Source organism: Semicossyphus pulcher, unplaced genomic scaffold, assembly GCF_022749685.1.
Source record: "Semicossyphus pulcher isolate SPU_LCO1_2020_fin unplaced genomic scaffold, fSemPul1.0.p SCAF_11, whole genome shotgun sequence".
NCBI classification, from domain to species: domain Eukaryota; kingdom Metazoa; phylum Chordata; class Actinopteri; order Labriformes; family Labridae; genus Semicossyphus; species Semicossyphus pulcher.
This window is the reverse complement of record NW_027211615.1, coordinates 29559878-29581491: the sequence shown is the minus strand read 5'-3', so window position 1 is coordinate 29581491 and position 21614 is coordinate 29559878. Positions and strand designations below refer to the sequence as shown.

Genomic DNA, 21614 nt, shown 5'->3' with positions numbered 1-21614 from the left:
CCATGTTCACTTGGTTTGTGTATTGAGGACAAATTGCAGTAATTTCTATAGCTAACATTAGCTAGCTAGCAAACATTTTTCCACCTTCGTTTGCGGCACTCAGTACAACCAACTGATTGACCCAATTCAAAGACACAAGTATATATCTAATGACCAGAACATGAGACCGGATCAGAGGGGAGGGGAACAAGCAGGAAATGCAGGAGGAAGGATTTTGAATGGAGGGAAGAGAATGTTTGAAAAGTTGTAGCATTGCCTGATCATCCTCTCCTGTTTCACTCGGGTTTAATGCATGCCTGTATTTTGGGGGGCATATTTTCTGTCACAAGCTGGCAGCGGTGAGTCATTTCAAAAGGAAAACGAGAAGTCATACAGGTGTTTTCCTTTTTTAGAGTAAGTGGTGAGCAATTTAAGAGGAGTGGGTCTATCTTAGTCGTGTTAGCTTTGGGTGGGGGAGCAGAGGTAATGAGCAGCTAAGTGTTGATTTCCACCAATCCACTCTGCCAAAAAAAAGTTCCTAAAAGCTGATTTCCTGTCATTTTGGTGACCCCGAAAACCTTCTTCAGCACCAACCAGTCGAAATTTCATGTTTTAAGCAGTTTCTAAAAAATGGCTGCATTCCCATTACATTTGACAAAGGTGAAGGTGATAATGGAAGAGGTGAAAATGACACACAACTGGTTCTTCTTCTCAGGATGTGGTTGAGCAGTCGAGCTGCATCTTGGAGACCCAATGGCCACCTTGAAGGTCAAACTCAAACCTAATGGCACACTTGCTCAGCTGTGATGTTTGCACCAGTCATGGGCTTCAACATGCAGAGCCTCTTGTTCTATTAAGGTACGCCGACAGACAGAAATACATAAGAAGACTGGAGGCATTAAATCTAAGTTCAGTCAAACTTCCCTTGAACCTTTCTGAGGATAAGAGTTAGAAACGGATTTGGTCATGTGCAATGATTGGAGGGGGGAGGGGTGGGGGCATGAAAAACTAAATTAGACACATTAGACACGAGTGGCCTTTTCAAGTCCCTCGTCTTTACCCCGACACATTTGAACAAGCAGCTCGCTGACAGCCGTGTGTCACTGTGTGTTACTGTGTGTGGGTTAACTCGGGAGCTGCTCATGTGCAGACACATTGATGGATGGCCCCATTTTAAGAACTACAGCGCACACTTAGAGAGCCAGATGTGGACACAGTGATTGGACGATTACCCAAAGAGCTGACGGACAGAAGGGAGGTCGAGATGTTCCCAAATCTGGAAAACAAACTTGGAAAGTACAAGAGATAAAATTGATAGCAGAGTAAGATGCTGTTTCATGTCTGTGACCTCATGGTTGTCCCTCCTCTCGTTGTTTATGCAGTTATAACCACCTGCAGCTAAAACTCGTCCAATGAGCATCCAGTCGTGGGTCGCTCTGTGTGAAGGTGTTTTTATGTTCCCAGCCTGCTGTGGTTTTCCTCTGACATGTTTAGTGAAGCATAATATCCATTGGCAGCAAATCTCCTGCTGTCTAAAGGTTATGAACTTATAATCAATATCTATTATGATGGATCAATGCACCCAGTTTTGCTTTGGCTTGGGCTTTCTGGTTCCCCTGTCGGCGTGTACGGCTAATTAATAGAAACAAACCTGTATAGTCCTACTGGGATGGCACGATTGACTGTTGACCTTCTGTACAGCGGCGGCCATGTAATGGTGGTTCATGGGAATAATGCCTTCTGTGCTGCAGGGGACGTTTTAAGGCGCGGCACAACAGTTAGTCACTGAGGAAATTTGCTGCAAGGCCGACCTGCTGCACCAAATGCAGCTCTCATTATAGATCCAAGGTTCCACCACATGAATTCATCCAGAACCATCTCAACATCATCTTTAATGACCTGAGCCTTAAGGTCAGGTAATAAGCCATCTGACCATCTTACAACCAGTTCTGATGGAGCATGATGCCAACCGCAGTCTTAGCTGCCTCTTCTGCACCGTCCACAGACCAGTGCAAATGATTTTTTTAATTGATTTCTTAAGCATGGGTCCTGGGGCTTCACCTGAGACTGCTTTGCTCCAGAAACACAGCTCCAAATGTCACAGGGTGAAAGGGGATTTCTGTTTATTCAAAACCTGGGTCCTTTTTTTCACATATTTTGGAGTCGTAGGGACGCAAAGTTTTGGGATTGCTCCAGAGGAATCGCATTAATATATCCTGATATCCTGTCATGTGGGGGGGAACCCCGAGGACAGCCGAGCACGTGGAACCAAACGATAGTCAATCAGGAAGCGAGCTGACTGAAGCAGGAAGCACAACAACCGCAGCCATGGCGACAAAGCAAACGTGCAGCATAAACATGTACAGCCCGTGTTCACGCCGTCTCCACCACTTCATCCACAGTTTGTTCTTTTTTCTATCATCACCAGTTCTTCCTGCCCGTCGTCCGCCATGTTTGTTTACTCTGAAGTCTCGTTTGACCGCCAGAGATTCTGTGAGATTTCCAGCTGTGAGAGTCGGACTCTGGTTGTTGGTGAATGAATGTGTGAGTGTGTGCTGTGCTGTTTGGGTCAGATCGTTGCTCTGCACACACGACAGGAACAACCTGTTCAGTCTGTCGTTATCTCGCTCACGTTTTACACGTCTGTAAAGATTCCTCTTTACGTGTGAGCCAGCCTGAAGGCAGCTGGCATCAGGATCTCTCAAGTTAAAGTTCTGATAAATGTTTTGTTTGATTAGAATAATAAACAAACAGCAGCATGTTTGAGCGACATTACCATGACAAAAGTGTGCGTGTAATTGTGTGTGTGTGTGTGTGTGTGTGCGTGTGTGTGTGTGTTACCTTGTTGGGGACATGGAGGTTAAAGTCCAGTCCACAGACAAACTCAGAGTGATGTTCCACAGTGTCCAGCAGAGGCGGGTTCATGCTGAAGTCCCAGAACCTACAAACACACAAACACAGTCATTAACTTAAATCTCTTTAACTTATACGTCAAACAGGCAAACGAAGACGTCTGTTTCTGCGTTACGACTCCTTTAGTCCTCTTCGTTCACAAGCTGAAGATCACTTGAGCTCCAGTTTGCCTAAAACATTGGAAACATCCGGAAATGTGGCATAAGGAAAGTCCTTATAATAAACGTGATGTATCCTAAAACAGGAGTTTCTGGAGTCTTCAATAAGGAGGAAGGTTTCACTCTCGTATCAAACAGCCAAAGTCGGGAACTTAACTTAGTCTGGATTTTAATTAGGTCATTTGTTTTAGTGGCACCTTCTGGAAAACTTTTAGGTTCATTCTTGTGAACTGAACAGATTTAAAGTTTTATTTTCATAAGCACAAAAATATAGACAAAAATTAGACCAACAAATCAGGTGTGTGATATTAGAAATTCACTATATAAATACAAATCAAGAATCATATACTCAGGACGGGACAGAAAAGAGGAGAGGAAGACGAGTAACAGGAAGAGATACGCAGAGAGAGAGAGAGACAGAGAGAGAGAGAGAGACAGAGGGATTAATAAAGAGGAAGGAAAGTGAAAAAGACAGCAATCTAAAGAATGAGATTAAGAAAAATAATATAAAGTAAAAGAGAGAGAGCGAGAGAGCGAGGGAGAGGGAGAGGGAGAGAGAGAGAGAGAGGGAGAGGGAGAGAGAGAGAGTGAGCCAATAAAACACTGCCTCCTGACTTGAGGCAGCAGCGGCCAATCAGACTAATTGAAAGACTGTTTCTCTTCCTGGTCCTGACCAGAGTGTGTGTGTGTGTGTGTGTGTGTGTGTGTGTGTGTGTGAGTGTGTGTGTGTGTGTGAGCCAAAGCCCTGACGCAGCAAACACTCCCTCCAGACTCATCCACTTTGCAAATGTAATTAAATCATTTTCAGAGGGAACACTGCAGCTCCCATTAGGCCTGTATTAATACTGGAGCTGCAACACACACACACACACACACACACACACACACACACACACACACACACACACACACACACACACACACACACACACACTTACAATTGTACACACAAAGAGCGATGGGTGTCTGGGGACAATCATGCACTGAAAGATATTATATATTGAGTGAGTTGTTAGTGTAAATCACTGCTAACACTTTCCTGTGTGTGAATGTTCATCTCTACGCAGGTCTGTGTGTGTGTGTGTGTGTGTGTGTGTGTGTGTGTGTGTGTGTGTGTGTGTGTGTGTGGTTAAATCCTGCAGTACAGGTTTACGTTCAGTCCTAACGAGCAGAGCGACTCTCGACTTTCACACTGATTGAAACTGTGGCAGAAACAAAACAAAGTTCATCTCAGAGAGCGGCTGGAGAAGCAAACATGTCGGCCATCAGCGTCACCGTGATTTACAGCGGAGAAGTTGGGCTTCAGCGCAGCAGCACTTTGCTGTGATTAAAACGGGTTTTCCTCCAGGGAGGAGTCAGGTTGTTGAATGAGAAAATAAAAGGTAACAGGTACAGCCCTGTCTCTTCTTTAGGATAGCATCCAGAAGGATTCAGGAAAGTCAGGACAACAAAAGAACACATGAGATCTAGGGGCGTCAGACTTGCGGGGTAAAAGGGGACTGAGCACAAAGGCCCAAAGAGATCAAATCATGAGTTGTCTTCGATGCGGGTCAGGACCATTAAAGAAGTCCGGTGTATGGGAACCATCATTGTGTTCCTGAACCCTGCGAGCCACATTCTGAAGTGGTTTACAATATGATTCAAAACACAGACGCCATGCCGTCTCTGTTACTACCTCCGATGCCGGCTCAGAGGCGGAACGACGTCGCCCCACCATTCAGCTTCTGTACGTTTTACATAGAAGACAGATAGTAAGAGATTCGTAATAATCCCGCCTTGAACTGGCGGTGTGAAAAGGGCTATAGAAACAGACAACCTCTCACATTCACACCTAAATGCAATTTACCGAACGATGAACCTAACGAGCATGTCTTTAGACTGTGGGAGGAAGCCGGAGTACCCGGAGGGAACCCACGCACACACGGGGAGAACATACAGACTCCACACAGAAAGGCCCACTACGTCTGAACCGGGATTCGAACCAGGAACCAGTGCTAACCACTGCATTAGTTAACTAACTAATAAACTTCATTGACACGAACAGGACATAGGATAATCTATTCGGCACCAAACAGGAAGCAGCAAACCAGGTGGATAATAAACATGGAGGGGTTCTCCGTCACTGCGTCCTCGCTGAACGTGCCTTCATACTTACTGTTAGGAGACGATGTTAGCTCAAGCGAACCAGTACAAGTTTGAAGCTAGCTTGTTATGCTAACCAGGCTAGCCTCATACCGCTGCACACACAAAAGCTGCTGCTGTTTCTACTTCATTGTTTTTATTCTTGTAAATCTCCTCCAGGAGCATGATGGGAAATAAACGTGATCTAGTTGTAGTCTTGTAAAAAGGGACGCTGAAAGATATTCAGTCTTTTAAGTGTTTTCAAGTCTTGTAGTTCAGCACACTCAGCTCGTTAAAGAAGCTGGACAGACCCATCTAAACATTAAGACAAGTATTTACTGACATTTATATTTAATGTAATCTTCATCAGAAGTCTGGTGAGTGGGGCTCATGCGCTCACTCATTCACAAATGTAACCATGAAGTCGAACAGATCCATCACCCATAGAGCAGATCCATAAGTCTGCAGCGTAATGAAGTGCAGCTTTTCTGTCCCAGCGCTCCCACTCAGTGCATTAAGACCAACGAGTAATAATCCTGCAGCTAACAGCCGCTGTGCTCCTGATTGGCTTCATAAAGAGGGAAACAGGAATGATTTACTGTCAGCTGCAGCGAGTCGGGTTTTAACTGAAGAAGCTGCAGCAGCGTGAGAGGAGGACGGGGAAGCAGAGATCTTATTTACCTCCCTGGAGATCGTCTCAACCACTTGTTGAAGTCAGAGGTTCAAAACATCTGATATTTTAAATCATTTTCTGGGCCTTTTCTCCTTTATTAGTTAGTTATAATAAAAAATAAGGAATGATTAGACAGAACAGTGAAGAGTGACAGGAAATATAAGGCCGATGTGTGGAGAACCTCGCCTCTGTACATCGGGCGTTAACTCCCCCAGCCGAGCTAAACCGGCAGCCCATCAGTCGATGAGAGGTCAGTAGAGATGTCCCAAGCTGCAACAATGTTTATTACTGCGTTGTGTGATCACATATAAAGTGACCATGTTAACGGAGGCATGACTTTTCTTTAGCTACAGAAAGAATTCCTCAAGAAGCGGTTCTCTGAAGCCCATCAGCTCTGAGATTCTCCTGACCTCCTGAGGTCGCCTCAGAAACCATTTGAACTCCAGTAAAAAAAACACAATTTAAAAGTTGTCCTAAGGCGGGGCGGCCGTGGCTCAGCGGAGGAGCCGGTCGTCTCTCAGTCAGAAGGTTAAAGTCGAGGTGAAATGGAAAATGTCATTTTAATCCTTTTAGATCAAATCCTCGGTAATGTGGTGCATCTCTTTGACAATATAGGTCAAAAAAATACCGAAAATCCATTTCTTCGTATTCTCATCATCGTATAAAAATCCGATCATTTTTTCTTCCTGTAAAACTAAATTTCACGCGTGCTTACGTAAGTTAGGACCAAACAATTTCAACCAATGATATCATGACATCCACCTGTCAATCAATCTGCAACATTTAGCCGCAGAGCACCAAGAACGCTCGCTCAGTTAGCTAGCTGCTGCGCTGTGGAGAACGTCTGTCTACGCCCACTTCTCAACGATCACATCAAATCCCTCTAATGATATGTCCCGCCTGCACGTCCTGTTTCACTCGGAAATACGTCACGATACGGAAGCTAGATACTCTCGAGATGCCGATTGAGCTCGACTTTAAGGGGGTTGGATCCCTGACTGCTACAGTCACATGTTAAAGTGTCTTTGGGCAAGACACTGAACCCGCAGCCATCGAGTATGATTGGCACTGAGGCCTTTCCTAGCTAGAAATGTTTTGTTCTAAGAACGTTCTGAGAATGTTCTGGTAATGTTCTGAGCAGGAAGTTTTCATTTGGTTCCCAGAATGTTCCTTTTGATAGCAGGAGAACGTTCTCTGAAAACTCTTCAGAACGTTGCAGTGAGAATGTTCAGATCCCGCTGTGATAGTTGAGGCCGTACTAACATCCTGAAAGATCCTCAGAGTGTTGCAGTGAGCATGTTCTACCTTTGAGCAAACGTTTTATAAAAGGCGTTCTGACGCCCCCAGCCTCGATAACATCCTGAAAACATCTTCAGAACGTTGACGTTAAATCGTTTTCTCTTAGTTTGAGTTCGAACGTCACAAGAACTTTATGTGAAACGATAAACATCCTGAAAACGTTCTTTGAATATTAGATTAAAATGTTTTCTTTCAAACGTAATTACAACGTGTAGGTAATGTTAGACAATGTTATGGGAACGTTCCTGCTGGCTGGGTGAACAGCAGTGTGTGAATGGGTGAATGTGACATGTAATGTAAAAGCAGCTTTGAGTGGTTGGAAGACGAGCAAAGAGATATACAGTCCATTAAACTATCACCTATCTACCAATAAATCAAAGTGAAACATCGTCTGCGTCTCACATCAACACTTTAAATGTTCTGTGTGAAGTGTTCATTGATCATCTTCAGTAGCTCATGATGAACAGGCAACGAGCAATGCTTGAACTGGGACTAACCCTAACCTTCTCTGTCTAGTAGAGCTGCAACTAACGATAGTCGACTGGTCATCGATTATTGAAACGATTAATCGACTAATCAGATAATAATCTGCACACTGACTTCATGGCTCTTCCTTAGCTCTCAGCTTTAAATGTAGTGTGCGGTTCTTCTCAGAATCTTTAAAGACGATAAATACGAGTTCTTCATTCCAAAAAATATGTCTTTTAATAAACTCTGCTGCTGATTCGGCTCCGACTGGTACAAAACATCGAGTTTTTGTCCGTAAAACCAGCGACAGACAAAGTGCTGATATAATATATAAAGTGCGTTCTCTTCAGATGCTCGCTCATCACCGACGTGCTCTCGTGACAACACGCTCCTCTTCACAGATCCTGCAGGCGATGCTTCTTTGCAGCGTCGAGGCTGAAACGCTCTCAGACTTTACACGTTTCAGGACGCGATGGTGCTGCATCGGTTTTGTTCACCTGTGGCTTCCCGGTCGCTGTTTTGCATGAACAAACAGTCAGCAGAGATAGTAAGGATGACGGATGGCTCACTCCTCAACAAACTCAGATACGGAGAACGAAGTTATGTTCGTGCACAGCATGAAGAACACGCGTGATGATGTAACCGAGTAATTATCGACAATTACATTTATTGAGGACTCATTTTGTCAGCGATGCAGCCCGACTGTTCAGTGTTATTGAGAGCTCATCTCTGGCTCTGTGGGAAACTGAAGTGGGCATTTTATAGACAAAACAATAAACCATCATCTGCAGATTAACTGGTGATCAAAGCGACGAGTTGCTGCAGGTAAAAAAATCTTTTTCAAAGTGAGGAGGACGCAGACGCCGGATGACCTGCTTATTTTGACTAAAGCACGTATCACATTCATGTGTGGCCCAGATTATAGGTGTAGATGACGTCCACGTGTGAGTGTGTGTGTTTAGCACCAGATGACTGTCCCAGTTAGACAAATACACCCTGTTATTTGTGTAAAAGAGGCTCGCGCTGCCTTTTGTCTGCAGTTTCCATGGTAGGTAATTATTTAGCTTCTATTGTACTTCATTCTGTGGAACCGTCCATTCACCTGTCAGCTTTGTGTGTGCGTCTCACTTTTACTGTGAAACTCATTAAGTCACGGTGGACACAGAGAAAAGCAGAGGGAGGTTCACGAGAGGAAACGAGGACACAAAGAAAAGCTGCACCACGTTGGTGACGACGGAGAGAGAAGTGACAGACGACGACAGAAACAAGTGCAGAGGACGTGATTAGATCCTGGCTGAGTTCATGTCACTGATGCTTTTATTCCAAACAGGAAATTAATGTTAAGAGTCACACAAACACACACAGGCTGACGTGAAGCATGGAACATGTTATCTAAAGCAAACACAGCACGTCTAAGCTGCTGTTAAAGAGGAAAATATGACCTCGATCACTGTTCGGACTGAGCGCGGCGTCCACACAACGCAGAAACAGATAGATCGAGACTTTACTCTTTCAGTACGAGAGAAGGAGGAAGTAGATCTGCCATGACAACGCAGAATAATGATGCTACAAGTCTTCCAAAGTTACAGATGTACAGATGTAGACGTTGCTGTTGCTGATACGATCCCACATGACATTTAATCTGTCTGTTTTGTCCCACAGAAAGCAGCTGCAGGGAGTATGAAGACACCAACATTAAAATGATGACGGGCACTGCTCAGGTGGGGGCGTTAGCACAGGTATACTTAACTCAATCCTTCTTCAGCTGCTTGTCGGACTGTCACGGAAAAGGACGTCTTGATTACTGAGTTGGCCATCACTCCCAAAGGCTGCATAACCGTATGTATGAAACTACAGTCATGTTAGCTCCACTATGAGATCACACTTAGCGCTACTTAATGCTAACTCCAGCATGCTAACAGTACTCCCTAAGAATACTGTGTATTGTCTAGAAAGCCTTCAGTGAATCGATTACGATTGCTCAGCAGTAAATCGGGGGAACAGTTACGTGTGTGTATTTGAGGGGGCTGCAGGGATGGTGTGCCGACGGTCAGCTGATGGTGAGGGGACGCTCTGACAAAAATGCCAGTCCCAGTCCAGCCCCGTTTTCCAGTATAACATTATAAACTGGGAATTTAATGTTGTAAAAGTCTTGAAACCTGCAGGAAGTGTAAAAGAAGGAGTGTAAACCCGTTCCTCACAGTCAGACACACTGACAAGTATCTCTGTCAGGGTTCCCCCAGAACACGGAGACTGTAAAGACGACTAAACGAAGCGAGCAGAGAGGATGAGGGGGACGTGAGCGGAAACGAGGTCTGACAAAGGATTAACAGAAGTCTGCGTGGCCGGAGAGGAGTGTGTGCTCTGGTCTATTTGCATACGAGCGTCCTGTATGTGCACTCATGTTTGTTCTTTGTGTGTGCAGGTGGATTCGCTCAGTGTCTGAACACACAGGGCGGCCTACAGAAGCAGGTGTGTGTGAGCCGACGGAGTTTACACAGTGGAAGGTGTAACAAAGTGAGCGCACCAACAGGTGGATGAGTGGCCACTCAGATTTAACATGTACACCTTTACATGTAATCATCTGTGTGATCGATCATTAAACTCTGCTGTATGTACAGTTACATCCAGGGGCATGTTAGCTTAGCTTAGCATAAAGACTGGAAACAGTTAGCCTGGTTCTATCCATTAAAATGTCAGCCTTAACTTGTAACGTTAAAGTATACACAGTTAAACACGCCTATCTGATGTTTCTGTTGTTTCTGTTTCTGCTGCTTTAAAAACAAATCTACACAAGAGCGACGTCTTAGTGAAGACTGACTTAAACACACACCTCAGTGTTTCAGCATTACCGCGATATTTCCCAAAAAAAACAAACTGTACCTTTAAGAACTTATTAAAAAAACATGCCACATGCTCCGCCTCCTCTTTAAACCACCAGAGAAAATCCTGACCTGTAACACGTAAACTACAGGACTGAAACATGCCGAGGCACTCGCAAAGTAACACAGTAATATATGATGTATAATAATAAATGATCGTCTGTAATAAGAGTCATCATGAGAAGTAAGAGAAGCTGCTGACGTGTGAACACACAGGACACTGCGGCTAACGATGTAAAGGGTCCTGTTAACGAGGTGATTAGAGCCTCCTGCAGTCAGACATGATCGATGCTCAGAGGCTTTACACACACATACACACACACACACACACACACACACACACGTACACACACACACACACGTACACACACACACACACACACAAACACAGACACACAGACACACACACACACACACACACAGGTGGAGAATAGGTGATAATTAGCCTGGTACCTTATGTGTTTGAATTGTTTAACACAAAACAAACCTACGTGATGTCGCTACGGGAGAAAGCTCACACACACGCACAAACACACACACACACACACACACACACACACACACACACACACACACACACACACACACACACACACACGCACACGCACACGCACAAACACACAGCACACTGCAGCACAATTAGCAGCCCCGGCTCCGTCCCATTGGCAGAGATATAATAAGATAACATCGGATGAAGTAAACCCGCTGAAACCGTGTTATCAGTGCAGTAATGAACGGATTAAGGATTATCTCAGAGAGCGGACAGAAGGAGCGTTAATAAAGCAGAAGACAGAGATTAAATTTAAGACACAGCCTCTTCTCAGCACTCTGAGAGTGTTTTAAAAGTCCCTCTGCACGCCACAACGCGGTGATGAAACCTGCAGAGAGAGACGACGAGGGAAAACCTCTTCTGTGCTCAGGTTTCACTTCATCCAGCTTCAGCTCCGTGACTACATGGATCTGTGTTTGTGTCCACCTGAGTCCAACACTCCCTCATTTCAGCTCAAGTTTGGTCTCAACCACCTCCTTAGGAAAGCACCTTCCTCTTTAGCTGTTAGATGCTCCAAGTTCCAGCTAAAACGAAAACAAAGATGGAGCAACTATAGGAAGACTGCAACATTTTTTGTTTGCATTCAGTCTGACTCCACCTGCTGGGGCAAGTGACCAGCTTTGATGCTTGTGGCGGGGTCCACACTACAAGCTGATTGTGGGCCTGATTCTCCCCTTCAGACACACGTAACAAAGTGCTGATGTTCCGATGGTTCTAACGATGATCTCTGCAGATGTTCCTGTGGTGTGACGGATGTTAGAGTGATTTTACTTCCCCCGATCTGCTCGGAAGAACGTCGTGGCCATGCTGATTTTAAATCATAAACATGTTCAATATCAATCAATGGTCGGGGCCTCTGATCAAGATGCCTCCTGGGTGCCTTTCTGAAATGTTCCGTAATGTTTCTTTGCAGAGGAAGTCGCGGCCCGACAGGGACATCTGTGGTTTGAGGCTTGATCCTGCAGACTCTCACCTAAAGGTCTGTAATGAACAGATAGCAGGTGTGACTGTGAGACGAACAGCATTTGTATTCAGGAATCCTCCCTCACATAAAACAGGATCCTGAAATGCATTGTCATGAATTATTTGGAGGCTTCAGTTTTATGCCAGTAATCTTTCCCTGTGTTTGCAGCCTGCGGGCGTCTTCCTGGAAAACAAAAATAAAGCTTCTTTTGAATTTTCTGATTTGTTTCTGAGGATTTTTAATACGGACGCAGTTTTTCTCAGCAGCTGCAGGCGCGAGTCTACGAGGACGTGGCAGGTGGTGATGTCCCGCTGTGTGTGTGCGTGTGTGTGTGTGTGCATGTATGTGTGTGCGTGTGTGTGTGTGTGTGTGTATGCGTGTGTGCGTGTGTGTGTGTGTGTTGTGTGTGTGTGTGTGTGTCGGGGCAGCCTGTAATGAAATCAGTACTCAGCATAGAGTATTTGAGCCATTGAAAGCACGGATCAATAAAACACACGGTTTGGCACAGAGCCAGCTCTCAGCACATTTATCTTTCAGACTTCCTCTCGCTCCCTTTGGCGTCCTCTCTCTCTCTCTCTCTCTCTCTCTCCATCTCTCTCTCTCTCTCTGTCGTTTGACATAACTAAGACCTGACATGTCTTTTAGCATCTCCCCTCTCTCAGCTCTCCACCAATCATCCCTCCATCTTCTGGTTAAGAGTATTAGCCCTACAGCAGATGTTGAGTTTAAAGGTATTTTCTTTGACTCCACCCTTGTTGTAACTCATGGAGGGTCTGTGATAGTTTTTATTATTATTTCATAATTGATTCATCCATCACGATAATCCATCACATTCTCGGGGGGCCCGAGGTGACAACTTTTAAATTGTTTATTGTGCCCGACGACCTAAATCCCAAAGATGATCCATCTCTGGTGATGAATAACAGAAAAGCAGCAAACACTCACATGTGGAACCAGAGTTTGTTCAAATGACACCACATGTTTGCTTTGTTTGATTATTTCATGATTGATTAAATAGTCAATTAAACGAATTATTTCAGCATTATTCAACAGAACCGAACAGGTACAAAAGCTGTTTGATTGCTCAAATAGATCACTTCAAGCTAGATAGACCTTTTTGTTACAGAGGAAGATGATTGTTTTAACCACAAACAGACGTTACATCGCTCTCTGCAAACACACCAGACTCCATTCATAAAAACAGTGATTTTAGCTCACAGGACAGAGCAACTGCTCGTTGGCTGCTGCCTCGTCTAGTTAGTCTGTTTCATTAGTTGTGTGACTCTTGTGTTTTAAATGGTTACTTCGGTTCTAACAAAATGTTTGTGAAACAAACAGTAACACAAAAAAAACCCAACCAACCGATGCAGCGGTAAACCAACAAGTATTGTGTTCTGAGAGGTAAAATTACGGCTTTTATGAATGGAGTCTGGTGTGTGTGCAGAGAGCGATGTAACGTCTGTGTGTGGTTAAAACAATCATCTTCCTCTGTAACAAAAAGGTCTATCTCTGTAGGGATCCTTTCTGTCATGTTGTCACACACTTAGAATAACAATCTGAGCCTGTCAGTGGGAACAACAAGAACTTTTAGTGGACGACCTTTGACCCATCAAGGATTATGTTGCAGCCATTACAGCCTGTATCATGGCTCTTGACCACTGCAAACTTCTGTAATTCTGAAAGAAACTGTATCTTTTAGTCCCTCAAACTCCAAACATGTAAAAACATGGCCCAGGTTTGAAGGTAAGGGAATCCTAGCTGTAGAAACTGATGAGGACCACCACTGCGCCTGAGACGGAGCAGATGATTATGCTGAAGCACATTATCGTTTGAAATACAGGAGCAGTCGAGCTTGATATTAGAGATTTTATTAACTGAGACTCTACAGCTTCATAAAGGAGAAGCTCATCTCATCTCCATCTTTCTCTCTCTCCATCTCACACACCAGTTAACTTTATCACACATTATCACAGTGTCCTTACTCATTACCACATCAGGCTGACACCATCCATCCACTCTGGTTGGTAATTGAAAGAAATCAGTGTAAGCAGAAAGAGGCCACATGCTCACGCACAGCGCCTTCACCTCCAGAGGCGGAGGTTCCAAACACACAAATGTCTCGGTTACATCACTGAAAGATTTCATTATAAGCCCCGTTAGCACTGCGACACTTCACTTTCACCACAGATGTTGTTTTAAATAAGTATGTCGTAATAACCGTCTTAAATTGTGCCCTGCTGACCTCATGTGTACGACGCCCTGCAAGAAGAAGCTTTAACTGCAGCCTTGCTGATGATGTCTCTTTGCTTTTTAAACTCAACACTGATTTACCTCACAACCATAAAATCACCTGGTCTAAAGACTGCAGGTGCATTCAGGGTGCATCCAGCTCTACTTCTGCAGGTTAAACAGCACATCATCTCGGCACAAACTAAGGCAGCACATATCCTTTTTAACCTTGTGTTCTCGTACACAACCGTCTCTGCGCCACGTGTGTTACTGGAGGATACCTCTAGAGGGCGAACCAGAGGGCTCAGGCTGCAGGATGTTAATAAGAGACACTTGAAGAGGTTGGACAGAACACACCGACTTCTACAACAGAACTTATCTGTCTGCAGCTGTTTGACAGGCATGTTTGTCCCAGGCAATGACACATCGTACAGATGTGGATCATTGTGGACTCGGTTTATCTTCTTCAGCCATCATTGTCCCTGCTGCTGTGTCGACCCCGTCACATCCCCTCTGCCTCTACACTGACCCTACTGCTCATGTGCAGATGGCAGCTTTTGTACACGTTATTTTTTTAGGACGTGCACAGCCGACGCGCCAACAGACACAGGGAACGCAGGGCAGCCATTTTGCACATGGTTAAAAGCAACAATATCTCAGGCTTAAAGGAGAAGTTCAGTATTTTAACGTTTTTTTACAAATTTGGTTGTTGAAATGACTCATAGGAACAAAAACTTTTGGAATCGGTCCAGTGGATGTCCTCCGGCGTAGCCGCGATACAGCCGCAACTGCTGCAACACAATCCAGGGCAACTGTGCCTGATCAAAGTCCCGCCACTAAATGTGCTTGTTTTCCACAGGTTGTCGCTCCAGGTGTCCGACAGTATGGAAATGATCCCTACAAAGATCTTCCTTTTTTTAAAGCCTACGATCCTTTTTGTGAAACCAGAAACAGAAGTCTCGCTCAAGGAGAAGTCTCGCTCTGAAATCACGCGGGTGGTGAGATTACCTGACCAGGAGCTGGAGAGAGGATTTGTTTACGCAGCGGACGGCCAGCAGGAACATTTTACAAAAGCCATGGCTGAATATTTACCTGATCGACGATGACGATGAGGCATTTGAACCACCGTCCTGTTCAGGTAACATCTCACCACCCGCGTGATCGGGTTGTATTTAGTCATTTAATGCACATTAAGAAATCAATCAGAGATGGTCCTCAAAGTGTCGTGTGAAGGATTAACCAGGTTAGAGAAGTTTCACAGTGATGCTACATGATGTTTGTAGTTAATCATCTGCATCCAAAAACACAAACATCCTCATTTTAACTTGTTAACGTGTGAAAATAAAAGTGACCTGCATCGTCTGAGGTCAAACTCAAATCTGTTTCCACACTGCCACTAAAAAAACGCTCATTCTGCTAAATGAGTATCAGTGAGAAAAAAAATCCTCCCAGCGTGTGTTTCAGGTGCTATAATTTACACAGCAGAAGGCTTGAGGGAGGTCACCTCGGTGCTGTGGAGTAACATGAACATCAGTCGTGTCATCTTGCTTCCCTCGGAGATGTTTCAGGGGCTCTGCGGGGTTCCTCCCTCAGCGGCTCGCTCCGTTTCCTCTCTAATGTTTACGATTACTTTGAGCAAACACTTTTAATTCAAACCTGTTAAACCTCATTTGTTTCCACGGATCATTAATGTCCAATAAGTTACACACACACAATGTCAGGAAGCTTAATTAATTTAGAGATCTTTCAGGGCTTCACGTTCAGGACAGAGAGATAAAGATGGCCGCTACACGAGCAGAGAGGAGGAGGAGGGTAATAAAACGAGGTGCTCTTACCTGACGGTGAAGTCGTACGAGCAGGACGCCAGCATCGTCCCGCTGAACGGAGAGAACTGAAAGAAAGATCAGAATCATGTTTTTATCTGTTTGAAAATCAAAGCGTCCCTCACATTCAGCGTGCCCCTCAACGTGACCTGAATCCCTTTTGTTTGATGAGCCGTCCATTCGACTACTTTCACTTTCAAACAGGACTCAGTTAATAACCTGCTCAGCTGCTGCGTCAGACGGGGCCTCCACATCAAACCCTGTCAGGTCTCTATGAAGCGTCTGACGACTGCTAGAAAGCTGCTGGTGGCAGGGACATTAACGGCACCTCTCTGATGCAGGAACTATTTTCTGTCACCGGTGCTTCTTCTGTGACTTTGTGATTTCAGGAGAGAACTTTTAATGAGGGAGGGAGTCGGATCAGACGGCACAGGAAAAAAGAACGGAGGAGAAAAGGGAAAAGCTGTTTGTAATCTTTTCATCTGTTCTGAACTCCTCTTCTTACTTTTATCTATTTACTTATTTATCTTTTATTCGTCTTTCTGTTCCAAATCTTTTATCGTGTGTTTTGTTGTGTTGGTGTTCTCTCTTTCTCCCGTGTGCTCCTCTGAGGGCTGTGAGGGCTGCAGACTAGAGGCTTCTGTTGAGCCTTAAACTTCGCGTAACACGCCCGCGCTCAGAGCCTGAAGCACCGGCACCGGTACCCGTCATCTCTAACTGGTGCTTGAGGCTTTGATAAGCCAGCTTACACAAAGAAAGCCCGAGTATGTTGAACGTGCTCCGTAGTATACCCCTCAGGTGCTACTCTTCCCCTCACTGCAGCAGGTGAGTGAGCTCACCTGTGCCCACTTTCCAGTCAAGGAGTGAGCCTAAAGAGCAGGAGAGAGGAGGCAGCCGGGCTGTCTGCTTCTCTTTTGTTCTTCAGAGCTACAAGCTTCAGCTGTGATTGAGTTACGGCTGCACGATATATCGTTTAACCATCGCATTACGATGTGAGCATGTGCAATAGTGACATCGCAGGACGTGCGATTGTGAGGCAAAGTGAGTGAAACATGTCAGGCTGCTTCTTTAATGTTGCTCACTGCGAAATGTCTCGTTTTTAAGGACTAATTTAAAGGAAAGGTCCGTCTGATGTCACATGAGTGCAGCTCTGCATCAGAGCACCGGTGCCGAGTTGGTTCACAAGTAAACCAGCACGAGCTCCGGCCCTGAACTAGAACCGGGTTCACGTTGGTGGAAAGGGGGTAAGAGTGAGCTGACCGCTGAGCTGCAGAGTCTGTGTGTCACCTGCCTGTCAACCGTAAACAAACACGCAACGCTGCAGCCGGCACAGATCAAGTCAACGGGATGATCGAGGCAGACGCTCCGTTACGTGAGGACGTATTCCTGTTAACAGCGACACCTCGTCCCGATGCTTGTTAACGCTGTGGCCACATAAAGATGTGTAAAGATGTTATGTTGGTGTTGTTTCTGTTGCTCTCTGTTCGGCCTCATTCCTGAGTCCTGCCTTTGCTTTGTCTGTCAGAGCACGCTGTCAACATCTGTTTTTAAAGGTGCTTTATAAATAAAGTTATTAATATATAAACAATCAAAAAAAACGCACAGGCTGCTCTTTAAAGTAAGGAGTCAAAGCAGACTGTGTGCTCCTGTGGGTCTGCTGACTGACACACTTTCATCTGCTCGCTGCTTTCTTCCTGTCGTACCAACGTCCTCTTTCTCAGCTTCTCCCTCATCTTGTAAAAAAAGTAGTGCACATTAAAACATTTTTTTACATCCTAGTCAAAGAGAAGAAACGGCTCGGGGCAGGTGAAGCCGACATTTCCGCCTCCTCCTGCTCAGCAGTTCCAGGATTGTGCCGACACAGAGAGACGGGAAGAGTCCACGAGGAGTAATCGCAGCGACTGTCGGCTAAGCACTCTTAAATTAATTTATTCGTTCATTTGTTCCCCCTCTCTGCTTCTGACAGTCTCACCTTTCTTATCAAGCAGATTCTCGCTCTGCCTCATTTAACACCTCCCTCTCTATCGCTCTATCTCTCTCCGGTTATTTAAGAGCTACTTAATCGCTTTCATCTGCACAAATCCTGTTACTGAAGCAAAAACAACAAATATTAAAGAGTGAGAGCTGCTGTGGTGACGAAGCACGGAATGATCCAGAAGCAGAACACTGACTTTATTTAATGTGTCCTCTGATAAACTGACTGAATCTTTCTCTGTATCTCTGTGAGGCTGATGTCTAATGTGTGTTTGATGACACCAACAACACAAACAAACTCATTTGGGATGTTTTTTTCTTTGCATTTTTTACAGCCTGTTTGTTCAGTCCCACGACTCAAACCAAACAGTCCTGCAACAAATCTGTCCTGAATGAAGCTTAAAACGTTAAAGTAAAATAAATAAACGTCTGTAAGTCTCTCTCTCTCTCTGAGTGAGGTAACACATGGTGACTGAGCCTGTGGCCCACTGATGAAAGCCTTTACATCTGCAGTATATAGTATTATTATGGGCTGGGTGTCTGTGGCGGCGCCCAGTTAGTGATGCGTTTTCCATCAGCCAGCAGTGGTTGGTCTGCCAGAGAGGGTAGGCGGAACTAAGCGGCTGCTTCTCCGCTCTCTGCAAGTGTTGCGAGTGAACAGTAATCTACTATGGCTGAACAAACAAAGAAAAGATGGATGACTACAGATACAACTTCAACAAGAAGTGAAAATCCAAAGAAGAAGAAACAAACTCGACGCTCAGATGAAGCAAACAGTCTGAAAAGGAAAGCGACCGTCAGCCAGGAAAATCCAGAGTTACAACCGGAGCCGACCGTGGACGTCACACATGCAGCACTGTCTGGATATCTGGGAAGTGTGCTCCTGTAATTACCGTTTATCGCCACAGGTGCCGCCAAAGAGAACGAAACTGAGATCTTCGAGATTATTACTTTAATGACTTTTAGTTTAACCTGCTTTAGATAACATCCTAAAATGATCACAACGTTATAACACACAAGTTTAAAATTTACAGAGGGGGGGATTTATTGTCCCAAACAAGCTTGTTTTTGGTTTTTTATCTTATTTGTTTTTTTTAGCTGAGCTCATCTGGACGAGAGGATGGTTATGATTATATACGTATAACCAAATGAACATCATGCTGTGAAGAAGAAACTAGAGATTGAGACCATAAACTCATTAGGAACATGTTAATCTCTGTAAGTGTGCTGGTTTCCGTTTGTAGTCCGAATTGTACTGACCAATCACGTATCAGCAGGCTGCAGCGTATGCAGGAGAAACTGTCCGTGTGGAGAGCAGAAGCAGGCGGAACGTAATCCACTGCAACAGCCTCTGTGTAACTTCCTGTTTACAGTGAGACTGAGACTCAGCACAGACAGATGAACGGGCGCTCCTCCGGGGGAATGAACCGAGAGATGACAGCGTTTATTTAGCAGACACATCTGGAGGGAGGATTTACCTTTGATCTGAACACACGGTCGCTTCTCGAGCTGCTGACTGGACTGTAAACAAAGCAGCGCACGGAGGAGGAAGGCTTGGGTTCATCACTAAATGCCCGACATGTTCACCGTCTCACCAGAGGATATATCGTCGTCAGCTGATGCCCGATGGGTTCAGAGATTGTCAGTCTTACAGTCTATGACTCCAGATGATCCCACTCATCTGAACCAGCTATCTGTAGATGAAATGGAGGTAATCCTGCTTCATGCACAGGAACACGGCGCTCGTACAGTAACAGGAAGTGACGGGTGAAATGTTTACTGTCCTAAGATCTTTATGTCATCTCTTTTCTTCTTCTGCTGATCGAGGATCTCTGTAACTCCTCTCCGCTCCCTCCGGTCGATCAATACAAGCAGACAGATTTGCAAACCCGACTAAACACACACGCACGCACGCACACACACACACACACACACACACACACACACACACACACACACACACACACACACACACGCACACACACACACACACACACACACACACACACACACACACACACACTTCTAAAGAGAGCTCTCTCGATTGATTAGTGACACCTGTCCTTAAAAGACACAATTTGAGTGAGACAGCTGCTTGATTGGGTGAACTGAGGTGAGTGTTTGTGTGTGTGTGTGTCTGCGTGTGTGTGTTGGTGTGACGTGGCATGTGTGTAATCTGAGTAAGTGGGACGCATTTGGGGACTCCTGCAGATCTGCACACACGTCTAATGTGTGTGTGTGTGTGTGTGTGTGTGTGTGTGTGTGTGTGTGTGTGTGGTCTTATTAGCTCCATTTAAGTGGGTGTTTTGATGCTGTCAGGCCCTGCAGTGCATCTCTGCCAACACACACACACACACACACACACACACACACACACACACACACAGGCACGGCCTGGTTTCACATATGCTGTCAGATGTTCTGTATCAACACTTTGTTCCCACAGTTCAGAGCTAAATTTGTGTGTGTGCGTGCGTGCGTGCGTGTGCGTGTGCGTACCTTGACTCTGCGGATGGCGTAGGTGTGGCCCTGCAGTTGATTGACAGGCTGTCGGGCGTTCCTCAGGTCCCACACACACACGCTGCAGTCCACTGAGCCTGTGGCCACGATGTTCTGCAGACAGACGACAGCTGACTTTAATACAAACACAATCAAACACCTGTTATTGATGACTCAGGTGTTTCTGATCGGGTAAAGCTGGATGAACCACGTCTCCGTCTTTGCACCGATGAAGAGTTGGAAAATGATTGTTTCAGATAAGAATGCACACTCTGCTTACATTTTTACACTTCATTAAACCACAGTTTATGCAATCTACAGATGGATGCTCAATTTGGCTTTTCTAATTGAGAGTTAAGCTCGTTAGATGATGTAATGTGGAGCACACCTGATCACCTGGTTGTATCTACAGCAAAGCAGGACGAGAGCACTTAAAACTACAACCTGTTTACATGAATCTTAACCTGAAGTTGGTTATATACATAAATAAAGATGCACTAATGCTTGGTCTAAAGAAAGGCCTGTTCCTGCAGTATAGGTGGGCGGATACCTGGTCGTATTTGCACCAATCACAGCTCAGGATCTCCGCCTTGTGTGCTGGGATGGCCAATCGACACGCAGCTGCCTTTACGTCCCAAACTCTGAGCGTCCCGTCACCTGAGAGCAGAGAGAGAGAGAGCGGAGATTTACCCAGCATGCCCAGTACAACCACAGCCCATACTGGTGACGTCTGCGCAGCTGGACTGCAAATTAAATCATGCAATCCATTCGGGTTATCGATCGTATCAATACCTCAATAAACGTAAATTAATTTACATTAAAAACTATTAAAATTACAGAGTTAAACAAAAAACAAATTTAACCCAAAGCTGCAAAGCAAGAAAGACAGAGAGCAGCATCTGTCGGGCGCTCTGAAGAACAGATGAAGAGACGGAGCAGCGACGGTTGAGTCAGTGTTTAAAGTGAAGTGAAGTTCTTCAGCAGAAATAAACACGCCAACAACTCCACACATCCTGTGGGAACGTGTCGGAGCGGCGCTTCATGCTGCCCGCCGTGTGTCCCCGCTCTGGTTCTGCTCGAGG

The 21614-nt window shown here is 45.1% G+C and overlaps 1 protein-coding gene across 1 annotated transcript in view; it reads right to left on the bottom strand.

Moving 5' to 3' along the window:
* Positions 1–21614, bottom strand: part of pex7 (peroxisomal biogenesis factor 7) — a 49444-nt gene that overhangs the window by 12530 nt on the left and 15300 nt on the right. The window contains exons 7-10 of the mRNA XM_069657208.1: positions 21083–21189; positions 20533–20646; positions 16072–16127; positions 2821–2920 (exon numbers count right to left, since the gene is read on the bottom strand). Coding sequence (XP_069513309.1) covers positions 2821–2920; positions 16072–16127; positions 20533–20646; positions 21083–21189 — 377 coding nt within the window. The remainder of the gene's footprint in view (positions 1–2820; positions 2921–16071; positions 16128–20532; positions 20647–21082; positions 21190–21614) is intronic.